Genomic DNA, 23,120 nt, shown 5'->3' on the forward strand with positions numbered 1-23,120 from the left:
GTCTTCCGGCACTATTCCTGTCGACAATGACGACATAAAGATCAAGGACAAAGGCTCTGCAATCTCCTCCCTAGCTTCCCACAGAATCCTAGGATAAATCCCATCTGGCCCAGGGGACTTATCTATTTTCACACTTTCCAAAATTCCTAACACCTCCTCCTTGTGAACCTCAATCCCATCTAGCCTCGTAGCCTGAATCTCAGTATTCTCAACAACATTTTCTTTCTCTACTGTAAATACTGACGCAAAATATTCATTTAACACTTCCCCTATCTCCTCTGATTCCGCACACAACTTCCCACTACTATCCTTGATTGGCCCTAATCTAACTCTCGTCATTCTTTTATTCCTGATATACCTATAGAAAGCCTTAGGGTTTTCCCTGATCCGATCCACCAATGACTTCTCGTGTCCTCTCCTTGCTCTTCTTAGCTCTCCCTTTAGATCCTTCCTGGCTAGCTTGTAGCTCTCAAGCGCCCTAACTGAGCCTTCACGTCTCATCCTAACATAAGCCTTCTTCTTCCTCTTGACAAGCGCTTCAACTTCTTTAGTAAACCACGGCTCCCTCGCACGACAACTTCCTCCCTGCCTCACAGGTACATACTTATCAAGGACACACAGTAGCTGCTCCTTGAATAAGCTCCACATTTCGATTGTTCCCATCCCCTGCAGTTTCCTTCCCCATCCTACGCATCCTAAATCTTGCCTAATCGCATCATAATTTCCTTTCCCCCAGTTATAATTCTTGCCCTGCGGTATATACCTGTCCCTGCCCATCGCTAAGGTAAACCTAACCGAATTGTGATCACTATCACCAAAGTGCTCACCTACATCTAAATCTAACATCTGGCCGGGTTCATTTCCCAGTACCAAATCCAATGTGGCATCGCCCCTGGTTGGCCTGTCTACATACTGTGTCAGAAAACCCTCCTGCACACACTGGACAAAAACTGACCCATCTAAAGTACTCGAACTATAGTATTTCCAGTCGATATTTGGAAAGTTAAAGTCCCCCATAACAACTACCCTGTTACTCTCGCCCCTGTCGAGAATCATCTTCGCTATCCTTTCCTCTACATCTCTGGAACTATTCGGAGGTCTATAAAAGACTCCCAACAGGGTAACCTCACCTCTCCTGTTTCTAACCTCGGCCCATACTACCTCAGTAGACGAGTCCTCAAACGTCCTTTCTGTCGCTGTAATACTCTCCTTGATTAACAATGCCACACCCCCCCCTCTTTTACCATCTTCTCTGTTCTTACTGAAACATCTAAATCCCGGAATCTGCAACATCCATTCCTGCCCCTGCTCTACCCATGTCTCCGAAATGGCCACTACATCGAGATCCCAGGTACCAACCCATGCTGCAAGCTCACCCACCTTATTCCGGATGCTCCTGGCGTTGAAATAGACACACTTTAAACCAGGTTCTTGCTTGCCAGTGCCCTCTTGCGTCCTTGTAACCATATCCCTGACCTCACTACTCTCAACATCCTGTACACTGGCACTACAATTTAGGTTCCCATTCCCCTGCTGAATTAGTTTAAACCCCCCCGAAGAGCACTAGCAAACCTCCCCCCCAGGATATTGGTACCCCTCTGGTTCGGGTGAAGACCATCCTGTTTGTAGAGGTCCCACCTACCCCAGAAAGAGCCCCAATTATCCAGGAAACCAAAACCCTCCCTCCTGCACCATCCCTGCATCCCTGTTCTTTGGGAACTGGGCTGACCGATCCTTTGTCCCCTTCACCGTCAGGTCAGACTACCTGAAGGTGCTGGGGATATGGTTCAGAAGGGCCGGGGCGTGCACCAAAACCTGGGAGGAGCGAGTAGCCAAGGTACGACAAAAGTTGGGCATGTGAGGGCAGCGATCTCTCTCCATTGTGGGTAATGGGCCTGGTCACATTGCCGCGGAACGCTCCATGCAGTTGGACCGTGCCGTACCACGTATCCTTCGTGGAGCAGTTTCTGCGGGAAAACAACTTTGGCCACCGATCCATCAGGCAGTGGTCTGCACGGAATGTCCTCAAGACCCTACGGGAAAAGGAGACGGGGGATCCTGTCTGATGGTTCCCTGAGCAGACCGCCAAAGTCATTTGGCGGAATGCCTCATCGCCAGAACTTTCAAACAAGCACCAAGATGTAGCTTGGCTGGTGGTGAGAAGGGTCTCTCCCCTGCCAGGGACAGTTTCTTTGAGCAGCATGTTCTAGAGCCAACTAGAGTTCAGGCTGCTCTGGATCTGGTAATCTGTAATGAGACAGGATTAATTAATGACCTCTTAATAAAGGCACCCCTAGGTAGAAGCGATCACAACATGAATGACTGAATTTCACATTCAGTTTGAGGGTAAGAGGAGTGGATCTCGGACGAGTGTTTTAAACTTTAAATAAAGGTAATTATGAGGGTTTGAGGACAGAGCTGGCTAAAGTAAACTGGGAAATTAGGTACTTACCTGTCAGGGGAGAGACCATGATCAGAGGCCCTTGATCCTGCAGGTGGTGGTGGTTGTTTTTTGGGCATCTTGCGGGGGTTGGGGGGGGGGTGCGGTGGTTGGTTTCAGCGTAGTTTTTACAGCATTTCGCCCTTTGGGATTGGAGATCTACCATGGTTGTTGTTTTCCTGTTGGTTGGGGTCTTTGTGACTGTCCCAGAAAAGCTTCAAGCAAAAAATAGCTGCAACCAACAGAGCTCCAGGCCAGAGTGTGTGTAACACCATTGGGGTGGCGGTGTAAGATAGCGAAGGATGTGCACCCATCGACCATGCCTTCGTCATTAAGAAAATCCTGTTTGAATGCTGTGGATTCCAACCTGCGGACATCTTCCACCTGCAGGACATCCCCAGCAGTGGCTATTTTGATGTGATGTTCAAAAACATGGCGGGATGCATCAAGTTCCTGAAGTGTTCAAAGAGAGAGGAAATCAGGCGCCACTATCGATCCTCCCACGGAGCCACTCTTTACGCTGCCGTCGCAATGGAACCGGATGGTGACAGTCCACCTCTACAACCCCCATGTTCCTGTCGTGGATGTGCTCATTTTCCTCGCCAGGTACGTCGAGGTGGCCAAGAGCAGCACCGAGATCAAGGACCCGTTTGGGATTTGGACCAAGGTCAAGGTCACCTTGAAGGTGGACACCAATGGAGCTGTCATCCATCCTCCCTCCAGCTTCGCGATCAGGGGAAGTTGAGGCTTCTTGGTCTACGCAGGGCAGCCCAGACCTTGTCGGACCAAATCTGGTCATGTGGCGGCCAACTGCAGCACAGTCATCTGCAAGAACTGCAAGCAGGAAGGCCATCAGACAAAGGGCTGTAAGCAGGGTAAGTGCTGCAACCTGTGTGTTTTTTTTTGTCGAGGGGGCCTTTATGCAACCTATGTGGTGGGGCAAGCCACCTCTACAAGACCTGCCCAAAAAACATTGCCTCAGTTATGCATAGGCGGCAAAGTCACAGGAAAGGCTGGAGGAAAGAATGGTGAACGCACCTGGTGCTGCGAAGGAGAACAGCAACCCTCCCCCCAGCGAGGAAAATCGGTCTAAGAAAAAGGAGAGGTCGCTGCAACAAGCGACCCAACACCTACCCTGTGCCCGAAACCACCTCCTCAACACACATAATCAATAGAGAAGGAGCCAGCAGAAGGACAACTGGGTGAGTGGCAAGTGGTCAAAAGGAGAACCACAAAGAAGAAGCTCCCAAAAAAGGAACAGGTTACCACCCAAACCAGTGGCAAGAGGAGGCTAACATCTGATGGACTACAGCAACTGCTCCTCATCAGATGAGGAAGGGCCAGAAAGACGGTACCTGCAAAAGAAGCGGCAGAACACAAAGGAGCTGGAAGAGAAAGCCCCCCCCCCACCTCAGCTCCATAGCACTGGAAGTAGCGATGGGCCCAGCATGCCCCAACCCCAAAGTGCTGAACCCAGAGAGATGCCCAGTGCACTCCAGCTCCGGGAGTCTGGGAGCAGCAGTGAAACGCCCTATGCACCCCAGTTCCGGGAAGCCGAGAGCAGCAATGTCTTTGAGGAGGAATGGAGGAGAAAGATAGCACGAGCAGAGAACAATCTAAACCTTGCTACCTGCAAGATTGTGCCCACCTCCCCCCACCGATGTCACCCCAGCGGAACAAACCCCCACCCCCTGAGTGACCAGGAAAGTTTCTTGAGCCCATTGACTGTGCAACAGCTTGCGAACACCACGGGTATGCAGGAAAATACCCAAGGACTGGGACTAGTAAAGACTGGAGTGGTAAGCAACATCCAGCTTTAAATAGGTTTAAAGATTGCTTTCACTAACGTGCATAGCATTAAATCCACTACAGATGTATTTCGACCTTGGGTTACCTTGCCAAGGTCAAAGCCGACCGACTGCCAGAGTGTGGAATACTGCACCTCAGCACTTACAGACAATGGTCACGATGGTGGTCCCATGGGCCATCAATCTGGCCAGGGGGAAATGATTCCCGTTCCTCTGGCCTGGGTATTCTGCTGCAGGGAGGCAACTTCACCATCTCCAAAGTAAAGGAGGTGGTGGGGGGGGATGGCCTCCTCGTAGCAGATGTAATGTACAACAATGCTCCGTTCCGGTTAATCAACGTGTTCGGCCCGGTTCAATGCAGCGAGTGGCTGACTCTCCTCCAGCAGCTCCCACTGCTGCTAGTGACATCCAGGCCAGTCATTCTAGGTGGTGACTTCAACTACATCATTGATGCAGCTGGTCAATCTGGCAGTGATGTCAGTAAGCTGGATGCAACGTCCAGATTTTTTTTTTTATTCATTCATGGGATGTGGGCGTCGCTGGCCAAGCCGGCATTTATTGCCCATCCCTAATTACCCTGACTGAGTGGCTTGCTGGGCCATTTCAGAGGGCATGTAAGAGTCAACCACATTGCTGTGGGTCTGGAGTCACATGTAGGCCAGACCAGGTAAGGACAGCAGATTTCCTTCCCTAAAGGACATTAGTGAACCAGATGGGTTTTTACAACAATCGACAATGGTTTCATGGCCATCATTAGACTAGCTTTTAATTCCAGATTTATTAATTGAATTCAAATTCCACCTTCTGCTGTGGTGGGTTTTGAACCCATGTCCCCAGAGCAATACCCTGGGTCTCTGGGTTACTAGTCCAGTGACAATACCACTAGGCCACTGCCTCCCCTAAATTCCTAATGGAAACAGTAAAAGATGCCAAGTTAAACGAAGTCTTCAGCAAACCTGCAGACGGAGCGCAGCGTAGATACACCTGGTCAAGACCGAATGGGTCAGCCCGTTCCAGGATTGACTTCCTGTTTGTGTTCCTTGCACTCACGATCAGATCCACTGACGTCAAGCTGGTGTTCTTTTTTGACCATTGCCTCCTACTGGCTGACTGTCACTTACAGGATGACCAGCGGGTTGGCAGGGGATTATGGAAGATGAACGTAAAACCCCAGAGAACATTGAGGAACTCAAAAGGGATTACAAAGGTTGGAGAACTGTGAAACCCCTCATCGAATCTCCAGTGCACTGGTGGGAAGCAATCAAGGCGAACATCAAGAGGTTCTTTAACCTCAAAGGTGTTCAAAGGCTGAGAGAGACACAGAGGGAAAAGTCCCGACTCCAGAAAAGAATGCAGAATCAGCTCCTGCTGCAGTCGATGGGGGTCGAGGCCAAGGAGGATCTCCAAGAGATGAAGAGCCAACAGGCTTCGCTCTTTGCCACGGAGGTCTGCAAGATCATCTTCTGGTCCACAGTCCGCTCCGTTAAGCAGGATGAGACATGCTCGCGTTTTTTCTTCCAAAAGGTACACACAGAGAGCTCTGTGATCAGCAGGCTGAAGGAAGAGGACAGCTCGGTAATGTCATCGCAGTCTGACATACTAAGGATTAGCAAATCCTTTTATGCTGGGCTGTATGACGTGAAGCCAATGGACAGCACAGCCTCCCAGTCCTTCCTGTCATCTAAGACGGAGGTCTTAGATGACAGTATGTGGGAGAGTCTGGACAAACTGCTAACACTGGACGAGCTGACAAAGGCCGTCAGGTCCTTCAAGACGAGTAAAACTCCCAGAAGCGACAGTTTACCGGTTGAGTTGTATTCGACTCTGTGGGACTGGATCAGCCCAGACCTGCTGGAAGTGTACAGGAGTATGCTTCTGGCCGCTGGATGTCAGAATCCATGAGGAAAGGCAACATTGCCCTCATCTACAAGCAGAAGAGGAAAGGGAGGAAATCAGAAATTGGCGGCCCATCTCACTGCTTAATGTGGACTACAAATTTCTGTCCAAAGTCATCACCAGTTGGGTCAAGTCTGTACTGTACCCAGCAGGAAGATCTCACATAGCCTCGCACTACTCAGGGATCCGATCACCTACGTATGGGACAGGCAGGTGGACACCTGCCTCATCAGCTTGGACCAGGAGAAGGCTTTTGACAGGATGTTACACACTTACATGATGGACGTGCTGTCGAAAATGGAGTTTGGGGAGGGAATCCGTAATTGGATCCAACTGCTCTACACAAATATCAGTAGCGTAGTCTCAATCAATGGGTGGGAATTGGAAAGTTTTCCAATCAAATCTGGAATCAGACAGGGCTGTCCTCTCTCCCGTCTTGTTTGTTTGCTGTTTTGAATCTTTTGCTGAGTCCATTAGGAAGGATGCAGGCATTAACGGGGGTGACAATCCCAAGCAGCGGGAGCACTCAGGCCAAAGCCTCCCTGTACATGGACGACGTTGCTGTCTTCTGCTCGGATCCGCTGTCCATTCGCAGGCTGATGAGTATCTGCGGCCAGTTTGAACTAGCCTCAGGAGCCAAAGTAAATCATGGCAAGAGCGAGGCCATGTTCTTTGGGAAGTGGGTTGACCGATCCTTTGTCCCCTTCACCGTCAGGACAGACTACCCGAAGGTGCTGGGGGCATGGTTCAGAGGAACTGGGGCATATGCTGAAACCTGGAAGGAACAAGTCGCCATGGTGAAACAGAAACTGGGCATGTGGGAGCAGCATTCTCTCTCCATTGCAGGTAAGAACCTGGCCATCAGGTGCGAGGCACTCACATTGTTACTGTACGTGGCGCAGGTCTGACCCATACCCCTCTCCTACACCGTGGTGGTCACCTGAGCCCTCATCCCGATGGCCACCTTTGTGTGCAGTTGCATCAAGCTGTGCGTAGAACCCCAGTACGCAAACACCAAGTGTCACTGCTTGCTGAGGTTCTATCTGTCTCTGGTGTTGCGAAGGATGGGTCTGGTCACATTGCCGTGGAACACTCCATCTAGTTGGACTGTGCCGTACCACCTATCCTTTGTGGAAAAGTTTGTGCAGAAAAACACCTTTGACCACAAATCCATCAGGCAGTGGTCTTTACAGAATGTCCTCAAGGCCCAAAAGGAAAAGGAGATAGTGGATCCTTTTGGATGGTACCCCGAGCAGACTGTCAAAGTCATTTGGCAGAACGCCTCATCGCCAGAACTTTCAAAGAAGTACCAAGACGTAGCTTGGCTGGTGGTGAGAAGGGCCCTCTCCGTCAGATCCTTCCTGCACACCTGGAATCTCACCGCCTCCGCACGCTGCCCTCGCAGTAGCTATGATGTGAAAGAGACAGTCGTTCACCTCCTTCTGAATGTGACTTTGCATTTGTTTCCAGACCTGCTTTGCAGTGGTTTTTGTTGCAGTTCATCCTGAGCAACTCTGTAACACAGGCCTCTGTACTCTATGGGCTGTTCCCGGGGCGAACACTGAGATAAACATCAACTGTTTCTGGAGGACAATCAACTTGGTGAAAGACGCTCTTTGCACTGGAACACCAGAAAGTTTCGGGCAGATCAAAGAGTTGTCCGCGACTGAGTGTTGCAGACTGGCACATTCCAAGGTCCAGGACTACGTGCGGAGGGACGCACTAAAGCTTGGGGCAGATCCCGCAAAGGCTCAATGGGGAAAGGCTACTGTGCAAGATCCTCCCGCCATAGTGAACTGAGGGGCTGGAACCCATGTAAAACCCCTCAGGCTGTATGCACCAAAATATGTTTTTGCTGTGTAATGCAAATGAACAGTGCATGTAAATTGGAATAGCAAGAGTTGCAAGGCAACTCATGTTCTGTACCGAAAGAAACTGATCTCGATTGTACTTTCCAAAATGTTAAATTTGAACTGTTTTTTAATGTATTTTACAAATTTTTATGAACAAAGTATATTTTAGGGAAAAAAAGTTAACTGGGAAATTAGGTTACGGGAAAGGTCATTATTGATGGAGTGGCAGACATTTAAGGAGATATTTCATAACACTCTGCAAAGATACATTCCAATGAGAGGAATGTGAAGGATGCACCTAGGGGAAGGACGTACCATCCGTGGCTGACTAAGGAAGTTAAAGATAGTATCAAATTGAAAGAAAAAGGGTACAATTCAGCGAAGAGTATTGGCAGCTCAGAAGATTGGACAGAATATTAAAAACAGCAAAAGAATAATGAGAGGGAAGTTAGAGTACGAGAGAAAGGTAGCTAGAAATATAAAAACAGATACTAAGAGTTTCTAATGGTATTTAAAAAAAAAAATGTATGATAGTGAGTGTTGGTCCTCTAGAGAGTGATTCTGGGGAGTTAATAATGGAAAATAAGGAAATGGTGGAGGAACTGAACAGATTTTTGCCTCTGTCTTCACTGTAGAGGATACTAATAACATCCCAGAGATAATTGTGAATCAAGAGTTGAAAGAGAGGGGGGAACTTAAAACAATTACAATCACTGGGGAAAGGGTATTGAGAAAATTATCAGAACGAAAAGCTGACAAGTTCCCAGGTCCTGATGGACTTCATCCTAGGGTCTTAAAAGAAGTGGCTGCTGAGATAATGGATGCATTGTTTTTAACTTTCCAAAATTCCCTAGATTCTGGAAAGGTCCCACCAGATTGGAAGATAGCGAATGTAACTCCGCTATTCGAGAAAGGAGGAAGACAGAAAGCAGGAAACTACAGGCCAGTTAGCTTAACATCTGTCAAAGGGAAAATGCTGGAATGGAATCTACAATGAAGGAGTTATAGCAGGTCATTTAGAAAATCTCAATGCAATCAGGCAGAATCAACATGGTTTTGTGAAAGGGAAATCATATTTAACTAATGTATTAGTGTTCTTTGAGGAAGTAACAAGCAACATGGATTAAGCAGGAACTTGTGGATGTGGTGCACTTGGATTTCCAGAAGGCATTTGACAAGGTGTCACATCAAAGGTTACTAAAGAAAATAAGAGCCCATGGTATAGGGGGTAACATATTAGCATGGATAGAGGATTGGTTAGCTAACAGGAAACAGAGAGTAAGCATAAATGGATCGTTTTCAGGTTGGCAAGCTATAACTAGTGGAGTGCCACAGGGATCGGTGCTGGGGCCTCAACTATTTACAGTCTATATCAACAACTTGGATGAAGGGACAGAGTGTACGGTTGCGAAATTTGCTAACAACACAAAGACAGGTAGGAGAGAAAGTGGTGAAAAGGACATAAGGAGTCTGCAAAGGGATATAGATAGGTTAAGTAAGTGGTCAAAAATTTGGCAGATGGAGTATAATGTGGGAACTTGTGAATTTGTCCACTTTGGCTGGAAAAATAGTAAAGCAAAATATTATTTAAATGGAGAGAGATTGCAGAACTCTGAGATGCAGAGGGATCTGGGTGTCCTAGAATACAAAACACAAAAAGTTAGTATGCAGGTACAGCAAGTGATTAAGAAGGCAAATGCAATGATGTCATTTATTGCAAGGGGAATGGAATGCGACCATTGTATAGGACATTGGTGAGACCACATCTAATGTATTGTGTACAGTTTTAGTCTCCTTACTTAAGAAAGGATATAATTGCATTGGAAGAAGTTCAGAGAAGGTTCACTTGACTGATTCCTGGGATCAAGGGTTTCTTTTGAGGAAAGGTTGGACAGTCTGTATTCATTGAAGTTTAGAAGGATGAGAGGTGATCTGATTGAAACATATAAAATCCTGAGGGGACTTTACAGGGTGGATGTTGAAAGGATATATCCCCTTGTGGGAGACTAAAACTTGGGGTCACAGTTTAAAAACAAGGGGTCTCCCATTTAAGACAGAAATGAGGAGAGATTTATTTCTCAGAGGGTCGTGAGGCTGTGGGACTCTCTTCCCTGGAGAGTGGTGAAGGCAGGGTCATTAAATGTTTTTAAGGCAGAGGTAGACAGATTTTTGACAAACAAGGGAGTCAAAGGGTATCAGGGGTAGGCAGGAAAGTGGAGTTGTCTCCACAAACAGATCAGCCATGATCTTATAGAATGGCGGAGCAGGCTCAAGGGGCCAAATTTTTTTTTTTTTTTCCAAAATATACTTTATTCATAAAAATCTGTAAAAATTACATTGCCAAACAGTTTCCAAACAGCACGAAAAAATACAAACATTGCAAAAGAGATCTGTTTCTTTCAATAATGTCATGAGTTTCTTCCCAACCCTTCCGTTTCACAATTGTCATGTCAATTACAGTTTTACATTTACAGCAATTGAGAATATTAACGATACAGTTCGAGGGGCTTCCGATGGTTCCAGCCCCTCAGTCCAGCTTGGTGGGGGAACCTTACACTGTGGTCTTTCCCCATTGAGCCTTTGCTGCGGCTGCCCCAAGCTTTAGTGCGTCCCTCAGCACGTAGTCCTGGACCTTGGAATGTGCCAGTCTGCAACATTCGGTGGTGGACAACTCTTTGCGCTGGAAGACCAGCAAGTTTCGGGTAGACCAAAGGGCGTCTTTCACCGAATTGATAGTCCTCCAGCAGCAGTTGATGTTTGTCTCGGTGTGCGTCCCTGGGAACAGCCCGTAGAGCACAGACTCCTGTGTTACAGAGCTGCTTGGGATGAACCTTGACAAAAACCACTGCATCTCTTTCCACACGCTCAAGGGGCCAAATAGCCTACTCCTGCTCCTAGTTCGTCTGCTGGAAGGGGAACTTGCAGGTGGTGGTGTTTCCATACATCTGCTACTCTGGCCCTTCTAGGTGGTAGTTGACATTGGTTTCAAAGGTGCTGTCGAAGGAGCCTTGATGAGTTGCTGCAGTGCATCTTGTAGATGATACACATTGCTGCCACTGTACAACAATGGTGGAGAAAGCGAATGTTTAAGTTGGTGTATGGGGTGCCGATCAAGTGGACTGCTTTGTCCTGAATGATGTCGAGCTTCTGGAGGGTTGATGGAACCACACTCATCCAGGCAAGTTGAGAGTATTCCATCACACTCCTGACTTGTGTCTTGTAGATGGTGAACAGGCAATGGTGGTCGGGGGGTGGGGGGGTGGTGGTGGTCGGGAGGTGGGTTATTCACCTCAGAATTGCCAGTCTTTGACCTGCTCTTGTAGCCATAGTATTTATGTGGCTGGTTCAGTTCAGTTTCTGATCAATGGTAACCCCTAGTATGTTGATAGATTCAGTGATTGTAATGTCATTGAACAACAAGGGGAGATGGTTAGATTGCCAGACAATGACCATCACCAACAAGAGACACTTTTGTGGCGCAAATGTTAATTGCCACTTATCACCCCAAGCCTGTTGTCCAGGTCTTGCTGCATATGACATGGACTGCTTCAGTATCTGAGAAGTTGTAAATGGTACTGATGTGCAATCATCAGCAAATATACCCACCTCTGACCTTATGATGGAGGGAAAGTCATTGATGAAGCAGCTGAAGATGGTTGGGCCTAGGACACTACCCTGAGGAACTCCTGCAGGGATGTCCTGGGACTGAGATGATTGGCCTCCAACAACCACAACCACCTTCCTTTGTGCTAGGTGTGACTCCAACCAGTGGAGAGTTTCCCCCCTGATTCCCATTGACTTCAATTTTGCCAGGGCTCCTTGATGCCACACTCAGTCAAGTGCTGTCTTGATGTCAATGGCAGTTACTCTCACCTCCCCCTACCCTTTTCCTTAGAGCAGAGAAGGTTAAGGGGAGATCTAATTGATGAGGGATTTTGATGGAGCAAGTTGGGAGAAAATTATTCTCGCTTGTAATCAGATATCATATATTTAAACTAATTGCAAAAGTAGAGGGGAAATTAATTTTCTAAATCACACACAGTTGTTGCGGGAAGCTGCACTACCTGAAAGAGTGGTTGAATCAGAGTCCATAGAAAGTTTCAAAAGGCAATTGGCTATGTATTTCAAGAATTTACCGAATTATGGGGAAAAACTTGGAGGGGCTAAATTGGCCAGCTCTTTCAGAAAGACACGGGCAAGACGGCCCGAATGGCCTCCTTCTGTGCTGTAAAATTCTATGATTCCCTATGCTTGTAAAAGTGACAATAATTGATAGTACAGCCCGCTACATAGTTTTCTAAAGTTTTACAGCAAAACCCCTTTCAATAAGATTGCAACAAAATGATCTAGGCATGATCTTACGAGGAAAAGAGAAAGAAAAACGGCGATATCCGCGGTCTGACCTTAATCGGTTTAGGACACATATTGTCTATTTTCTGGCAGTCAGTTCTTGACGTTGAGGATAAAACCGTTTTTATTGTTTTCCCACTTAAAGAAGTTACATTTTTGGTCAGGGAGGAACCTCTTCTGGTCTGTGTGGTGTCCGGGGAACTTTGTGATGTTGCACCTGTGATGGCGCCGCGCTTGGCTGGCTTGCCTGCAGAACGCCGGCCCAGGTATAGAACACTGCCGATGGATACATTGTAGCTGCACGGCTTCTCATTGTATCATCTACTGCCTGGCATTTATCCGAGGGCCGGGATCAGCAAGTACAGCAACATTATTCTTGAAGTCACGTTGATACAGTCAGTGACATAGAAAGCTTTTAGTGAGCAGCAGGGCCACTACATTAGAAGAGGCGAGATGTAACCATTAGCAACGCAGCTGAGGGTATCCAAACTTCAGCCCGCAAATCTTCGTATATCTGCAAAAGAAGCTCGGGCAACCGGGTATCGATTTGCGTTTGTTCGTTTGCCCTGTTTGAACGTTGGTGGTGGTGGGTGAGGGAAGGAGTTGTGCTTAGTGCGATTGCTTAATGGGTGGATAAATCCAGAATTAGAATATCATATTTTGTTAATCTACAGTTTGAGGTAAATGCACATTAATATTTACTTACAATTTGTATGTAATCAACCAGGTTCTGTGGCGTGCACCTCAACAGCCCAAAGAGTGGAAAGGCTTGAAGTCTTTTGATCTAGTGATTAGTTGAAGAATGCAGAATAGGAAGGTCTCAAAAGCTCTATCACTGGTCAGTGCTGAATTAGCCGAGGCTTCAGCATTTCTGGGTTAGGAAAATGGAAATTGACAAGGGTTCCTTTTTCTGATCACTATCCTACATACAGGCCTCTATCACGAAATGGCAGAGTAAACTGATGTCAGTTATTGCCATTCTTTCAAACAACTTTAGCCTCTTGTTTATTTCAAGCTCCAAATACACTGTAATATATGCATTCTATCTTTCCTACATCCCTCCAGTGTTGAAATCAAGAATTGAACGTGAAGTTGTAGTGATTTACGACTTAAACCCCTTATAGAGACTAAACCAAATCAGTACATCCCTATGAATCTCCTTTAATTAAATTCAAACCAGACAAACTCTTATAGACACTTACTTGGGTCCAAAGAATTGAACTAGTTTTCCCTCAAAGAAAGAAAACTAAAAGAGAATATTACCATCTTTCAGATAGCCATAATTATTTTTAAAAAGACTAAGTCATAGATATGCCAGATATTATAAGGGTCTGAGAAACTCTGTTAAATACGTATCTCTCCACTTAAAAGAGACACAGAGAAGGTGTTCTTGTAGTTGTATACAGAATGCTACCTGGGACGATTTATTAACTTCTATATATTTAACATGCAATGCACTTTTAAGTGGATAAGTATACTACGCTATCAAAGATTACTAAGAAATGTAAAACATAACCTTATTTCTAAAACAGAATCCAAAAGTTCAACCTTGACAATGTTACAGCAAAATATCTCAGAATATCCATCAAAATTCAAAGTAAACTGTTAGCTTAAATTCCCCGAGTAAGCCTCCTGCTTAACAAGACAAAACACTCTTGGTTAAGAGCAGAATTCTCTTGTCATGCATTCAGCCGTTCTTACCATAGGTTGAGAAGCATTGATGAGGAATTTCAATACCTCTCATTTTTCGATTCAAAACTCTCACGTTTATACTGTTTCTAATCTATTAACTCATCTTTTGGAATGTAGATGTTACCTTTCTGTGCGTGTTTTTCCTGCTTTTGTTATCCATATATGGTAATATCATTAGCAACTTGGGATGTGGGCGTCGCTGGCCAGTCCAGCATTTATTGCCCATCCCTAATTGCCCTTGAGAAGGTGGTGGTGAGCTGCTTTATTGAACCGCTGCAGTCCATGTGGGGTAGGTATACCCACAGTGCTGTTAGGAAGGGAGTTCCAGGATTTTGACCCAGTGACAGTGAAAGAATGGCAATATAGTTCCAAGTCAGGATGGTGTGAGACTTAGAGTGGATCTTGCAGGTGGTGGTGTTCCCATGCATTTGCTGCCCTTGTCCTTCTAGTTGGTAGAGGTCACGGGTTTGGAAGTTGCTGTCCAAGGAGCCTTGGTGCATTGCTGCAGTGCATCTTGTAGATGGTACACACTGCTGGCACTGTGCGTCGGTGGTGGAGGGAGTGAATGTTTGTAGATGGGGTGCCAATCAAGCGGGCTGCTTTGTCCTGAATGGTGTTGAGCTTCTTGAGTGTTGTTGGAGCTGCACCCATCCAGGCAAGTGGAGAGTATTCCATCACACTCCTGACTTGTGCCTTGTAGATGGTGGACAGGCTTTGGGGAGTCAGGAGGTGAGTTACTCGCCGCAGGATTCCTAGCCTATGACCTGCTCTTGTAGCTACGATATTTATATAGCTACGGCAGTTCAGTTTCTGGTCAATGGTAGCCTCTAGGATGTTGATAGTGGGTGATTCAGCGATGGTAATGCCATTGAATGTCAAGGGGAGATGGTTAGATTCTCTCTTGTTGGAGATGGTCATTGCCTGGCACTTGTGTGGCACGTATGTTACTTGCCACTTATCAGCCCAAGCCTGGATATTGTCCAGGTCTTGCTGCATTTCTACACGGACTGCTTCAATATCTGAGGAGTCACGAATGCTGCTGAACATTGTGCGATCATCAGCGAACATCCCCACTTCTGACCTTATGACTGAAGGAAGGTCATAGCTGAAGATGGTTGGGCCTAGGACACTACCCTGAGGAACTCCTGCGGTGATGTCCTGGAGCTCAGATGATTGACCTCCAACAACCGCAGCCACCTTCCTTTGCGCTAGGTATGACTCCAGCCAGCGGAGGGTTTTCCCCCTGATTCCCATTGGCCTCAGTTTTGCGAGGGCTCCTTGATGCCATACTCAGTCAAATGCTGCCTTGATGTCAAGAGCAGTCACTCTGATCTCACCTCTTGAGTTTAGCTCTTTTGTCCATGTTTGAACCAAGGCTGTAATGAGGTCAGGAGCTGAGTGGCCCTGGCAGAACCCAAACTGAGCATCACTGAGCAGGTTATTGCGAAGCAAGTGCCGCTTGATGGCACTGTTGATGTCACCGTCCATCACTTTACTGATGATTGAGAGTAGGCTGATGGGGTGGTAATTGGCCGGGTTGGACTTGTCCTGCTTTTTATGTACAGGACATACCTGGGCAATTTTCCACATTGCTGGGTAAATGCCAGTGTTGTAGCTGTACTGGAACAGCTTGGCTCGGGGTGCAGCAAGTTCTGGAGCACCGGTCTTCAGTACTATTGCCGGAATATTGTCAGGGCCCATAGCCTTTGCAGTATCCAGTGCCTTCAGTCATTTCTTGATATCACGCGGAGTGAATCGAATTGGCTGAAGCCTGGCATCCGTGATGCTGGGGACTTCAGGAGGAGGCCGAGATGGATCATCAACTCGGCACTTCTGGCTGAAGATTGTTGCAAATGCTTCAGCCTTCTCTTTCGCACTGATGTGCTGGGCTCCCCCATCATTGAGGATGGGGATATTTGTGGAGCCACCTCCTCCAGTTAGTTGTTTAATTGTCCACCACCATTCGCGGCTGGATGTGGCAGGTCTGCAGAGCTTAGATCTAATCCGTTGGTTATGAGATCGCTTAGTTCTGTCTATCGCATGCTGCTTACGCAGTTTTGCACACAGATAGTCCTGTGTTGTAGCTTCACCAGGTTGACACCTCATTTTGAGGTATGCCTGGTGCTGCTCCTGGCATGCCCTCCTGCACTCTTCATTGAACCAGGGTTGGTCTCCTGGCTTGATGGTAATGGTAGAGTGGGGGATATGCCAGGCCATGAGGTTACAGATTGTGGTTGAGTACACTTCTGCTGCTGATGGCCCACAGCGCCTCATGGATGCCCAGTTTTGCATTGCTAGATCTGTTCGAAATCTATCCCATTTAGCACGGTGGTCGTGCCACCCAACACGATAGAGGGTATTCTCAATGTGAAGACGGGACTTCGTCTCCACAAGGACAGTATGGTGGTCACTCCTACCAATACAGGCATGGACAGATGCATCTGTGGCAGACAGATTGGTGAGGACGAAGTCAAGTATGTTTTTCCCTCCTGTTGGTTCCCTCACCAACTGCCGCATACCCAGTCTAGCAGATATGTCCTTTAGGACTCGACCAGCTCGGTCAGTAGCGGTGCTACCGAGCCACTCTTGGTGATGGACATTGAAGTCCCCCACCCAGAGTACATTCTGTGCCCTTGCCACCCTCAGTGCTTCCTCCAAGTGCTGTTCAACGTGGAGGAGTACTGACTCATCAGCTGAGGGGTTTCCTTGTCCATGTTTGATCTGATGCCATGAAACTTTATGGGTCCAGAGACGATGTTGAGGACTCCCAGGGCAACTCCCTCCCTACTGTATACCACTGTGCTGCCACCTCTGGTGGGTCTGTCCTGTCGGTGGGCAGGACATACCCGGGGATGGTGATGGCAGTGTCTGGGACATTGTCTGTCAGGTATGAATCTGTGCATATGACCAAGTCGGGCTGTTGCTTGACTAGTCTGTGGGACAGCTCTCCCAACTTTGGCACAAGCCCCCAGATGTTAGTAAGGAGGACTTTGCAGGGTTGACAGGGCTGGGTTTGCTGTTGTCGTTTCCGGTGTGTAGGTCGATGCCGAGAGGTCCATCCAGTTTCATTCCTTTTTATTGACTTTGTAGCGGTTAGATACAACTGAGTGACTTGCTAGGCCATTTTAGAGAGCATGTAAGAGTCAACTACATTGCTGTGGGTATGGAGTCACATGTAAGGACAGCAGATTTCCTTCCCTAAAGGGCATTTGTGAACCAATTGGGTTTTTAACAACGATCGACAATGGTTTCATGGCCATCATTAGACTAGCTTTTTAATTCCAGATTTATTAATTGAATTCAAATTCCATCTTCTGCTGTGTGGGATTTGAACCCATGTCCCCAGAGCAATACCCTGGGTCTCTGGGTTACTAGTCCAGTGACAATACCACTATGCCACCGCTTCCCCCGTTTTGTGATTGATCATCTGTGATGGTTCTTTGGTACCTTGTACCATCCCCCTTAAGTCAGTCTGTCTATATCATTAACATAATCAGCTAATTAGGATTATCGTTAACAGTACGGACCATGTGTAGCCTGTCTCAATTAACTTAAAAGGTGTTTCTGGTACACATTCCATTATAACAGGGATGTTCATGGATTTTTAACTCTGCCCTTAAAGGGAATTTCAGTGAGTCTTGACAACTGACCATTTATTCAGTCTTTAATTCTAAAAGGTATAATGTGTTAATTATATCAAAATTCTACCTAATTAAGCCTATTATACCGATATTTCATTACACAGTCTCCTGAAGTTCTTTCCTAGTACTGAAGCTGCAACAACCTCTTTTGTGTTTTCTTTCTCCTGCAATCTTTAGATTTTAAAAAGCCAAACTTGGCATCACCTAATCAGTAGTTCCTGATTTATTTCAAATTCTCCTTTACTATTTTCACACTTGAGTAGAATGTTGGAAAATGTGAACTTGTCCACTTTGGCAGGAAGAATGGAAAAGCGGAATATTACTTAAATGGAGAGACTCTGCGGTACAGAGAAATCTGGATGACCTGGTACATGGATCACAAAAAGTTAGTATGCAGTTACAGCAAGTGATTAGGAAGGCAAATGGAATGTTGATGTTTATTGCAAGGGGAATAGAATATAAAAATAGGGAAATTTTGCAACAGCTGTACAGGCCCTTAGTGAGACCACATCTGGAATACTGAGCACAGTTTTGGCTTCCTTACTTAGTAAAAGATAAAATCTCATTGGAAGCAGTCCAGAGAAGGTTCACTTGACTGATTTCTGGGATGAAGGCGTTATCTTATGAGGAAAGGTTGAACAGGTTAGGCCTATACCCATTGGAGTTTAGAAGAATGAGAGGAGATCTTATTGAAACATTTAAGATCCTGGGAGGACTTGACAGGATGGATGCTGGAAGGATGTTTCCACTTATGGGCGAGACTAGAACTAGGGGACACAGTTTAAAAATAAGGGGTCTCCCATTTAAGACAGAGATGAGAATTTTTTTCTCTGAGGGAGTTTTGTCTGTGGAATTTGCTTCCTCAGAGAGCAGGCGAGGCTGGGTTATTGAATATATTCAAGGCTGCGTTAGATATATTCTTGATAGTCAAGGGAATCAGGACTTATGGGGGGCAGAGAGGAAAGTGGAGTTGAGGCCACAACCGGATCAGCCATGATCATATCAAATGGCAGAGCAGGCTCAAGGGGCTGAATGGCCTGCTCCTGTTCCTAATTTGTATGTTCGTATTTTGATGCTGCCCTGCTCTATGGGTGTTCATCCATTACCATGATTTCTTAAATGGTGTGTTTTGCTGTTTTTCTTTTATTAACCCCCCGATTCAGATAATAAACCCTGAAAGAAAAGCATGAGTATTTTATAACTCATCTGAAACCCAAAATTAATTTTCTGGTTTGTAGACTCTCCATGGTATTTGTTGGTTTTATTAACTTGAATTTATTTCTTTTTGTTTCAGTGCACTGCATATTGCTACATTGTGATCACAGATTAATGATTCTAATGCAACTGTTGCAAATTTATTGAGATCATATACAGGTCATTATCAGGAAGTTGTATGGTTAGTTAATTATTATGGCCCTAACATCATAAGGGGATTCAGATTGCATTGTAACCTGCAAAAGGAAGTCTTTGTAAGGAAAGTAAAAAATCAATATAACAAAGCTGTTGGTCTGTTCCCACATCGACCATGAAAGCAGTGCTTCCCATCGCTCATACAATCTGTGCTTAAAATTCAATTTCACTTATTTTGCACGTAGGAATGTAATCATTATTTACAGAACTAAATTTGAAGATTAAATTTGGTGGCATGCTGGAAGTACTGAAGTCAATCAGCTGCTGTCAAAATTTGATGGTTAAGGATAAATCAGCATTTTTTTCACAAGGAAAACTAATCAGAAAGACATGGAACATCTTTAATAAAATGAAATATTCTGTAGTTAAACACTGGATATTGATTTTGCTCAGAAAGTGAACTGAAATAACTTTTGTTGTTTCAGCTTATCAAAATGGGAAAGTGAAACTGAAAAGAAACATAAATGGATAGAAAGGGAAGAATTAAATCTCATAATTGAAAATGAATTTGGATACTCACACAAGTAAGAAGAGAAAACATTATCTTCTATGGAAGCTTTAAAGAGTAGAACAGCACTTCATACTTTAAGGATTTTAAAATGGGAGAAAATGTGTTTTATTTAAAATTTATTATTTGGTGTTTGTTAATGGCAAATGAAGTTACAAAAATAAGGCTAGGCTCTGAAATGTTCAAAAAAACTCACCATTGTTATCATCTTTGTCAGATATCTTCAAGGCAAAATTAGAATGTGCCTTAAGAAAAATACATTATTCGATACAACTACAAGAAATGTAGACTAGATGGATTTGTGGTCTTTTCCAGCTTGGAGCTTTCAGTGTTTCTACCCATGGTTACCTGATCTCTGACCTAGGGTCTAGTTAGTTTTGGTGGGTCTTAAGAACACCATATGTTAAGAGCATGAAATCAAGTTGAAACCAATAACTTACTAACTGAGCCCTGCCAAAGACAGTGCATGACGAGCATAGTGGTCGTATCCACTAGTCTGAAGCAGCATTAGTGAACAAGCTTGGAGATGGGGTGTTTGGTAATAATGGAATAATACATTTCAGACAGATGTGCAGTCACTAGTATTGTTCCAGGATTTAAATCTTGTATAAGTCATGTCAATATTAAATTCATTATTATGTCGAGGTGATTAAGCATAGATTTGAGTGAGCCAGTGCTCCCTTTTCATTATTTCCATGTCTCATTTTAAGGATAAGGTTAAGTTGTAATTTATAGCAGGTGATTCTATTTATTACCAGAGAAGGAAACCGTAGCAGTAAGCAGCAAGTTGTAGTGTTACTGTTCAGGTAAAACATTTTTTTGAAGTTCAAGAGCATGTTTTTAGCAAAATACATTCTATGACATTAAGTAATCTTGAAAATTGCATTGCTTGTGGTATTCAGGACACTAGCTTATTTAAATAGGAACAGTTGGATTATTGTCTGCAGCAAAGTCTCTAATGAAAATCTGCTAGAAGTTTAAATTTTTCTTTTGTAGGTCTACCATCTGTTCACTCATGATGTTAATGCTGCTTCAGTTTGCAATGCAGCCTGCTGGAGGCTTTGGACTGGAAGACAGTGATCAAAGTAATACAGATGGTGTCAAAGTAGTGCCTTTGTACACTAACATCAGATTGCCTGATGAGCATATTCCTTATTTTCTACACAATAACATACACATAGCTACTAGATGCAAAAATGACCACCTCTGTCCATTTAAGGTAGGTCTTATGTGTACAAAAGTATATTTCTAGCACTTTGTGAAAAGGAATAATTAGTGGATATTTAAAAAAAATTAAAGGTTTCTCCATAAAGTAACAATATATCTACGATATTAACTTTTAGAATGTGGGTTCTTGTTCATATTCATTCACAAACTGGCTGTCCCAGTCATACCTGCTGTAGAGGTCAGTGTTTTTCAAACTTTTCTGTTTAAAAACTTCCTACAAATGTTGAAACATGTCCAAGGACCCCCTGCAAAAATTATACAATTTTGCACAGCGTTATGCCAACTGCAGATGCACAGATCTCACTTCATGATGTGAACCAGTCCTCATTCCAGGGAGCCGTGATATTGTAGACCCATGAAAATATGGATCCATAATGCTACCATCAAAATAAGGCTGCTGGTTTTGGTGATGTAAATACAGGCACTCATGGTTCCATGTGTTCCTTCTCTGTGCCTCTGGATTCTAGCGTGCCTACAGAGACTGGCTCCTAACTGTATAATAGTGGGAATGTGCCACATGCAAATTGCTCTTCCAAAGCTAAATGCAGTTAAAAAGCAAAAAATAAAAATGCCTGATGATCCTGTCCCAGTGAGCCCCTGTCCTAAATTGCAAAAGACATCATCTACTACTGAAAGGAAAATCATTGCACAACATATCTTTTATTGGTATACAACAGCAGAAATGATGTGCTTATCATTCAACAAATATAGAAAGTGCAGAAATCTGATGACTGACAACAATTTAGATTAGATTAGATTAGAGATACAGCACTGAAACAGGCCCTTCGGCCCACCGAGTCTGTGCCGACCATTTATACTAATCCTACACTAATCCCATTTTCCTACCAAACATCCCCACCTGCCCCTGTATTTCCGAAGGAGTTCCGAAGAAGGGTCACTGACCCGAAACTTTAACTCTGCTTCTCTTTCCACAGATGCTGCCAGACCTGTTGAGTGAATCCAGCATTTCTTGTTTTTGTTCCTGTATTTCCCTACCACCTACCTATACTAGTGACAATTTATAATGGCCAATTTACCTACCAACCTGCAAGTCTTTTGGCTTGTGGGAGGAAACCGGAGCACCCGGAGAAAACCCACGCAGACACAGGGAGAACTTGCAAACTCCACACAGGCAGTACCCAGAATCGAACCCAGGTCCCTGGAGCTGTGAGGCTGCGGTGCTAACCACTGCGCCACTGTGCCGCCCTAATTTAATAAGCTCTCAGATCTTTTTGATTCCCTCGTAGACTGGGAATGCCAGTTTGAAAACCTGTGGGCTAGCTCCTGTTTGAGGAATGGCTCTTTGGGCAAAGGACCAGAGGGTTACTGATTCCCATGAAAAATTATTGCCCACACTGGCATGATTCAGTGCTTTTTAGCTGAACCCGGTCTTAGACATGACTCAATTTACTAGTACCTTGAGCCAAAGCTTTGCAAAATTTCTCCCTGACCCTAAAGACAATTGAGCAAAACTCAATGGATTGGCCCACTGATAACATTTTTTGGTCCAATAAATCTTTGAAGCTAGCTTTGTAACCTTTACTTTTGGTATTTAACTGGAACTGTTTGTTATGGAGGAAGGTAGGGTTTATCATTAAAAAAATGGTTTTGTCCTCAAAAATAAATCCTCTGCTCAGCAATAGAAAATTATAATCTTGGCCGCCTTCCCTTTAAGGAATACTTTTTCTAATTAATGTAACAAACATTAAAGCAGTTGATGTGTGACAGAAATTAATTTTCAGAAATAAACTTTTAACATATTTGCTCACAGAGCAAACTTTGTCTGTATTCATAACCCTTTTAATCAGTGACTGGAATAGAGGTATTAAGGATTAAATTTGTTGATCTTTAGAGCAGTGTACATCATATTTATATTGCTGACTGATAAAAGCTTGTTTAAATAGCCACTTTTTGTGGGTGAATCTATACAGTTAGTATTGATACTTATGCAGGAGAGAAATCGCAGCTTAGTTTGCTGTTTTTACCTAGTTTCCCTATATTCACTATAGGGGCCACTGTATTCTCATCAGGAATAGGAAGCTTGGCCTAACAAAAGAACACATAGGCCAACTGTATTGCCCATTTTGCTGACTGAGCAGAGATCAATTAACTTAGCACAAAACAGAGATCAAACCTAGGACTATCTGCCTGTACAATACTCACTACTTTAACCAGTTGAGCCATTGAGGATATCTGAAGTACAGTTCTTATCAGGATTTGGCTTGCAGTTCAAAATACTAGTTAAACAAGATTGCAATCTGCACTCCTGAAACAAGACTTTGGCTCCTGGACCTT

The 23,120-nt window shown here is 44.8% G+C and overlaps 1 protein-coding gene across 9 annotated transcripts in view; it reads left to right on the forward strand.

Annotated features, from left to right (window-relative positions):
- Positions 1–12,547: 12,547 nt before the first annotated feature.
- eogt (EGF domain-specific O-linked N-acetylglucosamine (GlcNAc) transferase) overlaps positions 12,548–23,120 on the forward strand; it is a 69,093-nt gene continuing 58,520 nt past the window's right edge. For 2 of the 9 annotated variants that reach the window (XM_068051549.1, XM_068051551.1), the window contains exons 1-4: positions 12,630–12,706; positions 17,979–18,065; positions 19,516–19,614; positions 20,595–20,817. In XM_068051549.1, coding sequence (XP_067907650.1) covers positions 18,040–18,065; positions 19,516–19,614; positions 20,595–20,817 — 348 coding nt within the window. In that variant the 5' untranslated portion in view covers positions 12,630–12,706; positions 17,979–18,039. The other 7 variants (XM_068051550.1, XM_068051552.1, XM_068051555.1 and 4 more) reach the window with 7 other exon arrangements.

Source organism: Heterodontus francisci, chromosome 19 (genome assembly GCF_036365525.1).
Source record: "Heterodontus francisci isolate sHetFra1 chromosome 19, sHetFra1.hap1, whole genome shotgun sequence".
Classification (NCBI taxonomy): Eukaryota; Metazoa; Chordata; class Chondrichthyes; order Heterodontiformes; family Heterodontidae; genus Heterodontus; species Heterodontus francisci.